The sequence below is a fragment of the Rhamphochromis longiceps genome, linkage group LG7 (assembly GCF_057381845.1).
Source record: "Rhamphochromis longiceps isolate RC_006_pf linkage group LG7, R_longiceps_female_GT1.1, whole genome shotgun sequence".
Classification (NCBI taxonomy): domain Eukaryota; kingdom Metazoa; phylum Chordata; class Actinopteri; order Cichliformes; family Cichlidae; genus Rhamphochromis; species Rhamphochromis longiceps.
The window spans coordinates 54,760,369-54,768,572 of NC_140563.1; the positions used below are offsets into that span (position 1 = coordinate 54,760,369).

General features: G+C 40.8%; 1 protein-coding gene across 2 annotated transcripts; it reads right to left on the minus strand.

Annotated features, from left to right (window-relative positions):
• Positions 1–4,210: 4,210 nt before the first annotated feature.
• Positions 4,211–7,256, minus strand: LOC146666373 (uncharacterized). 2 transcript variants are annotated; one of them, XM_085414372.1, is made up of 5 exons: positions 7,042–7,256; positions 6,616–6,707; positions 6,043–6,237; positions 5,878–5,954; positions 4,211–5,621 (listed from the first exon to the last, which is right to left on the minus strand). In XM_085414372.1, exons 1-5 carry the CDS (start codon positions 7,190–7,192, stop codon positions 4,982–4,984), a joined length of 1,155 nt encoding a protein of 384 aa, XP_085270498.1. In that variant the 5' UTR covers positions 7,193–7,256; the 3' UTR covers positions 4,211–4,981. The 2 variants fall into 2 exon arrangements, with proteins under 2 accessions (XP_085270498.1, XP_085270497.1); XM_085414371.1 differs by lacking the exon at positions 6,616–6,707 and having other exon boundaries at positions 4,215–5,621; positions 7,042–7,200.
• Positions 7,257–8,204: the final 948 nt, after the last annotated feature.

Here is an 8,204-nt window from a genome sequence, read left to right on the forward strand (position 1 = left end):
AGCGAAAATAGTTTGGGAACCACTGCTGTAGGGTATGCTTAGGAGAACTTGAAAGTTAAAGGTTACTTCCCAAAACAAAAGAGCTTGGAATTTCTGTTTTCTTTTACAATCTCCTCTTGGTTATAGCAGCAGTCAGCTGTTATTGCACACACTTAAGCATTTATACATATCTTATCTGCTTAAGCACAGTCAATAACAACATGATTAAAAGGTAAAACGACAGCACATGTTAACACATACATAACTTGGCAGTCATGTTCCTGGGTGGCTCTGTCAGTCGGCCTGACAGTCCAGTACTGAAATACTTTAACAACCACAGGAAAGAATATAACACATCTCTGACACGTAATAACTTTGCTAATGCCTTAATTCCAGGCAAAAATTCAACTTGTCACATATTTATAACAGCAGAAAAAATAAAGACATTCCTAGCAACGTGGCTGTAAGATGTAAGATAGGATGTTTGCTAACATGGTTGTAGATTTGGTTTGTCCCTCCATGGTCTAAAATCTGGTTCTTTGGATTTTTTTCTCAGACTAACTAAAAGGCTATCCACTACTATAAAAGTATGAACAGGAGCCAGAGCCTAGCACAGGACAAGAGGCGGGTTACACCCTGGACAGGTTGTCTTTGGATAAAGACATTCACACATTCCAAACCGTTTGTTTTTTTATGCTGGCGCTTGTTTTGTTATGTTATCATTCTATGACTGATAGTGTTCCATTGCGTGTTTTCCGAGCCAGATGCACTTTAACCGCATTGGCAATGTTTGGAATCAGCAAATGCCCAAAGAAAAACTTTTAAATACCACCAGAAAGCCCAGAAAGATAGTGCTCAGCAGTGTTGGTCAAGTTACTTGAAAAAAGTAATCAGATTACAGTAACACGTCACAAATAACGCGTTACTGCCCATCTCTGGTGCTCAGACCACTTTAAAATTACAAGAAGCTCTGGCTCCTTAGACATAGTAAATGGTAAATGGCCTGTATTTATATAGCGCTTTACTAGTCCCTAAGGACCCCAAAGCGCTTTACATATCCAGTCATCCACCCATTCACACACACATTCGCACACTGGTGATGGCAAGCTACATTGTAACCACAGCCACCCTGGGGCGCACTGACAGAGGTGAGGCTGCCGGACACTGGCGCCACCGGACCCTCTGACCACCACCAGTAGGCAACAGGTGAAGTGTCTTGCCCAAGGACACAACGACCGAGACTGTCCGAGCCGGGGCTCGAACCGGCAACCTTCCGATTACAAGGCGAACTCCTAACTCTTGAGCCACGAACGCCCCATGTACACTAGATAATATTGTACTATCTACTGTAAACTAAAAGAAATCAAAGTCTTAAACCTATTTTGGGTTTATCTAAGTTTTTTCTTCTCCCAGAACCTGAATTGTTGTGTTAGGTAATCATCTGGGTCCCTAAGTATTATATAGTATTATATAGTATATGTCCTGTAAGTATTTAGAGTTCATGTATTACCATTATGCTTAAATCAATATCATATTTCTTCTTCTTTTTCAATTACCAAATACATGCCAAATACAATTACACAAGAGTCAAGAAGAAGAAAAAAAAGAGCCCTAAGGCTACGTTCACACTGCAGGCGAAAGCGCATCAAATCCGATTTTTTTGACCCTATGCGACCCATATCCGATCATGGTATGACAGTGTGAACGGCACAAATCCGATATTTTCAAATAATAATAATAATAATGGATACTTTATTGATCCCCATGGGGAAATTACTTGTTTTTCTCTGCATTTGACCCATTCACTCAGTGAAGCAGTGGGCAGCCCACTAAGCAGGCGCCCAGGGAGCAGTGTGTAGGGACGGTACCTTGCTCAGGGGTACCTCAGGGTAGCCGTTAAGTGGATTCGAACCACCGACCTTCCGATCATGGGGCGACCACTTTACCTACTGAGCTATCCCTGCCCGATCTGGGTCACTTTCGTATGTGGTACTGAATCCGATACATATCCGATGTTTTAGAAAGCGACTGCTGTTTGAACGGTCAGATCGCATTAAATCCTTCTTTTACGTCACTGACACAAGACAGACGCCAATTATCAGTGCCAGAGAAGCGCCAGAGAAGACATCGCGAACGCTTCTCTGGCCATCCCGTGTAGATATCAGTGAAACTGTTGGGAGGACAATGTTGGAGAAACGTGAACATTTTATTTGTACTGTATAATCTGCAGATTCTGACAGAAATCTGCAACTATCCTTTGAAGCACCGCTCCTCTCTAAAACAGCAATAAGGATCATTATTAGGTTATTTACATTATTATGTAAATAACAAAATAACTTAAAGCAAAAATTGGGAAATGTAAAGTCCGAACTCTTTATATTAAGGGCCATCTATCAAACAATACTGTTTGCTCTGGGTCTAAACAGAGCGCGTTGTGTGTGAAGTCTTCTTTTGCGCATGCGGGCCGCTTTGAGCGTTCACACTAGAGCGCGTTTGCTGTCGCATTTTATTTGTAGCGTGAACGAGCAGACAAAAAAATCGGATTTGATCAAAAAATCGGAATTGAGCATTAAGACCTGCAGTGTGAACATAGCCTAAGTTACTCAAAGGCTCTTTTCTTTTAAACTCAGTCATTGTGAACTACAGTGCTGGGTCCAGATTACTACCTTAAGATGATGCAAAATAAAGGAATTTGGTATACAGCATCTATACAGGTATCTGCAATCAGATCAGGCTATTCACTTCAAGAACTGCACCCTTGCAGTTTAAAGCACAGCATTCCTTTTACAAGCGAGACTAAAGTGTACTGAGCGTTCAGTACTTGCAGTTTCAGTAGTCCTTTTAGGATGAAGGGTCTCTGTGACACAAATTAAATAGACTACTTGCACTAGGGCATGTGACGTATTTCCGTTTCCAAATAGCACCGCTTGTGCGTTTCCGGTACGTTTGCTTATCTATCGGTAGCTATGCTAATGTCGCTTCAGAATGAGTATAAAAAGGAAAGTATTTAAAACAGAACATTTTCAAAAACAGGAGAAGAAATACTCCGAGCATTGCTGTGTCCCACTTTGTTCAGCTTCAGCCAAATTTAATGGCATACTAAGTTTTCATGCCTTTCCGACCCATTCCGACTTGAGAAGACAATGGCCGGTAAACATACGCCGGGATCATTTCACGATCACCTCTCACACCAGGGTCTGCTGCAGACACTTTGCCAGTGATCAACTCATAGAGCCAACAACCCTCGATGGTCGAAGGAGGCTTATTAAAGGTGCTGTACCAACACTTTTTGAGTGGAATGGCTATAAAGTTGAACCACCGCGGCGTAGTGTTTGGGAGAGAACGGAGTGACGCCCTGAACTAGTTCCTCCTGACGATCAAGAAGAGCAAAGTCTTACAAGAGATCATGACTACTGCTCAGTCCCTGAGCCGTCTGCATTGGACATATCTGCATCAGCTGCAGAAGACCTGTCCAAAGACGTGGAGACTCTGAGGAAGGAAATACAGGAGTTACGTGTCCAGCGAGAATTTGGGTTACAGCGTTTTGCTGGCTCCGACACTGACATCCGATTCTATACCAGGTACACCTAAGTTCTATTCAAGCTAACTGTTTAAAATATACCAAGGTCACCATCAGTTAAATTTTGAAAGTTTTTCCAGTCTTAATGAAAACAAAATAGATATTTACTTTTCATCTCTAATCTGTATGCTGGTTCGGTTAGTGACAAGGAACTATTCAAACAATCAGGCATTGCTGAGAAGTTGACTGAAGACATGGCAGTGATGGTAGATAAGGGCTTCCTAATCACTGATTGTTGTAAATGCAAAGTGTACTGCCCACCTTTTCTATCTAAGCAGAAGCAGATGCCAGCATACCAGGTTAAGGAGACGCAGGCCATAGCCAGACTCAGGGTACATGTGGAGCGAGTCATTAGGAGGATCAAACAGAACAAACTTTTTGATAGCATCATTACCATGTCACATGTTTATAATATCAACCAACTGTTTGCAGTGGCATGTATGCTGTCAAATTACCAGAACACAGCATTAGTTAAAAAATGGGTTAAGTGAGACAAGATGGATTTTTCCCAAGACACCAGTGCCAGTAACTTATGGAAAATGACCTGCAGCTGAGGCCACTACAGTTGCATTTCTTCCTTCTCAGCTGACAATACTTGATTACAGAACTGGTGCTGATAGTTGAGTTTCAGTTATTGATAATTCAAATTCATTGCAAATGTTTAATGTTAATAATACTGTTTAATTATATTACTATATTACTATTCAGATTCAACAAAACTGTTTATCAAAATTATAAAGTAAATCACTAAATCGTTTTAAAATCATAAGTGACATTGAGCTTTTGGAACATCAAAAATACCATTTGTCATTTTCTACAGTTCAGTTGTGTTATTGTCTAAATGTATATCAGTATGCTAGGCATGGAGTTTTAAATACTTACCATGTAAATAAGTTCTGCACAAATTCAACGTTTTAATGTGTGTTTTTAAAAATTAAATTGATGCCATTGCTTAAATAACAGTTTATTGATGTCACATAAAGGTAACATGTAACAACAAAAGAATTCATGAAATATATTGAAAATAAAACATCAGTTATTTTGTTCCAGCCAGCCTGAAGGATCTGTTTTTCTTTTTGCTATGTTTTCACTGTTCATTTTTTCAAACAAAGGTATCTTGGCATATATATGTAAAAAAAGAAATAGTCTGCCTTTTCTCTGATTGCATTGTGCACATCTGTATCCATGTATATTCTTTGCACTAGGTAGTCCTCTTGTGCCCACACAACAAAGTCACACCACTGCATCCCACTGATGAGCAGTTGTCCTTGCACTTGCCAGTAATATGCGTGGCTCTTTTTTAGTTTAGGGGTACCACATTCCATCTGCACATATTTGCAGTCAATAAAGTTTTGTACATTGGGACATTTGAATTCGACGAAGCCAAACTGGGGGTATTCATTGGGGTCAAAAACAACACCATCAGGAGATGCAGCAAGCAATGGGGTGAATGACCAGACCACAGGGTGAGTAGTTAACATTCATTAGCCTACTATACTCTGCTGCTATTGCAGGCTCCATCTCAGTTCCTCTCCTCATGTCTGCTGTCTGCCTTGTTCCCTTCAATATACGCTCTGCTAGTGACTCGGCCGAGCTCTGGCCTCTGACGTGACACACCTCCCGAAACCTAGAGGCAGTCACTCTGGGCCTGCGGAGCTGATGCCACTCAGACGAAGAGCTTTGCTCACGTGTAGCTTCCTCTATTTTGTGAGCCATTTCCAGAGTTACAGACAAGCTTTTCAGATGCAGAAGCTCTTCTTCTGAGCACACAAACACACAATCTGATGGCAAGATGTCATACCCCTCCAGAGGCAAGTGCGGTGTTGGTGGTGCATCGCGGTGTAGTGTGATGTACCGGGTTGTCAAAACCGGCTGCTGATATGACAGAACACTGCCCTCCTGCACCAGCCCAAAGGCACTTTCCACAAGGGGCTTGTCAGGTCTCATGTTCATTGTGGTCACAAGTGGCCTGTCCTCAATATTAAATTTTGCATATGCCTCCGTTATTCTGAACAAGCAGGGATCTGGTAACGGACCCACCATGCCTCTGTAGAAGCCACTCCTAAAGAAAACATCAATGACAATAATGTAAGGAAGAAGGTTGTTATACTGAACAACAACTAAACTAAAAACTAAAAGGTGTAAAACAGTGGTGCATAAGTTAGAGACTGGGATGTATATGTACATGACTGAGTTAGCCGTCTTCAGAAAGTGTAATGTTGTATGTAAATTAATACCTATTCTGACACATGTATGTATGAAAAAAATAGCAACATACATTTGTAACACGTGAAACCAAATTTTACAAATGTAATTACCGTACTCCAGTCTGGGCCATCCTATTTGGTACCGGCTTAGTGAAGATCATGGAGTTGATGGGTCCTGGCTTCACACCCTAACAGAAGACACATTTACTATGGATGGTGTTGCTGTTCATATGTAAACATGGACTAATTCAAAAACTTTAACCTCATTTAAATTACCACTGTCCGTGGCTTGTGCCATTGCTGTTCAGATTCCGTGCAGCTATGCACAGGGGGGACAACCGGCACTCTGAGTTGTGAGTAGTGTGCTGTTTGGAAGAGCAGTGCCACTGTGTGATTGCACATAACAGCGCCTGCCACACAGGAGCACTGGCTATGTGTCAGTATCACCGGCGATGAATCCAGAAGCTTAATCTAAGAAGAAAGAACGAAAATTAAAAATGTAACATCTTCATGGAAGAGCCGAACAGGAACATAGTTCAGTGTTATGGTTACGCACCCTCCTGAATGCTTAGTGTTTCCTTCTCTCCCTATTAAAACAACTTAACCATGCTTGATAACTGTAATAACTTAGATTGTGTATATTTGCAGTATTAACTTGTTGTCAAATGTTTCTGATCACCCAAACACACGTTGATTTAACTATCTGACTAGTCAAATTAGGAGTGATAAAGCAGGGAGACAAGGAAAACATTCAAGTTGATGGGCCTTTAGGAATGAACTTAACTAATGCTTAAATGAACTGAACCCCACTGAACGGGGATTAACAACTTTACACAGCTTCCTGCCTACACTTAGTCTGTGTGGTGCCTCACTCTTCCTCATTGACCTGTAGCACAGGGCTCTCACACCGACCTCCCCTGACAACCTGTCTTTATTGGACACTGAATAAAGATACAAGTACCATTAGCATTATTTCTGTATTACTCATTTCAGCATGTCTTAAACATATATATTTTACACTTAGCAAGAGTAGCATTAGGTAGTTAACTACCTCCATAGTTAGCCAACTACCTAACGCCATTATAACAGTGTCTAACTACAAAAGTGACATTAGTTAAGAAAACCTCAACTATAGTTTAGGACGACATAAAACACCGTTTAAGAAAACATGTAATGTAGAGAACTGACATCAAATGAAGGACATAGCGGAGTAACGTAGTGTTTGCATTTGACGTTAGCTAGCGTTTCTTTGTCGGTTAATTTACGTTTTCTTACCTTCGTAGTTGTGTATATATGATGCAGCATATAACTTAAATCCTTTATCTAATTTGCTGGCGGGGGTAGTCGTCACTCTGCAAATCCGATGAACATCGGTGATGTTCAATTTTGGGAGCTCTTGTAGGCAGCGAGTGTAGAACGTCGCCATGGTTTAACCGCACCGGAAGCACTGGGGCAGGACTACATAGAACGCGGAAGTGTTAGTGCAAGTAGTCCATTGGAGGGTTTAAAAAAAGATTTAGAAAAGCAACTTTTTTTTTCTACCTTGGAGGGGGTAAGAACTTCTGTGATGGCGCGCTTATGTGGGTGCATTCACACCTTAATCGTATGAGGGTTGGCGATATCTAATTATAAGAGCTTTGTTTTCACAGCTCCAATGTGTATTAGAGTAGGACAGCCTCGTTATAAAGGCACTGAAGAAGTGAGCATGAGTGAACTGTAGGAGCCTTTGTAATGTGGCTTCTTTTGACAGAAGATACTGGGATTGAGAGCTGATTTGCTCACTATCCTTTCAATTACAGACCACATAGTTTCGAGTTAAGGGGTAAGTGTCCTCTCCTTCTGTGCGCATCTCTTTTAAACTTTCCATTCTTCCGTCCACTGCTTTCTGTGGGGCTTCCAGTGCTGCCTCTAATTATCATTCATCTCACAAACACATCATTGTAGTAAATACTGCACTTCAGATAACTGCCAGTTTACCTTTTGCTGATATTTAGTGCCTGTCAAGCCATCAATAATAATGACTGCCTGTTATGCTGATGGAAGTTAAAAGAAGGCTTAGTCTTGTGGAAATATTCATTGAATGACCGGTATTTCATGACAAGGATGCAAATTAAATCTGTCTTGAATAAGCGAGATTTTTATTAACGATAATAAAGTTTTCCTTCTTTTCCTATAACTTCTTCTCGTTTCTTGTGAATATATAAATATACAACAGCTGCAAAATCAACAATGTTACTTTACATATCTTTTCTTCTAACCATTTTAAACACTTAATCGGAAGCTTAAGAAACATTTTTTCACCTTACAGACCACCAGGGGAAAATTAGCCAGTGACAGCTGCAACACCAAAAAACAAACATAACATATGTTGCTTGGGACAATACAATACTGTAGGTGTCCTTATCCTTATGCAGAGTGAAACTTTTAAAGCTCCAGTA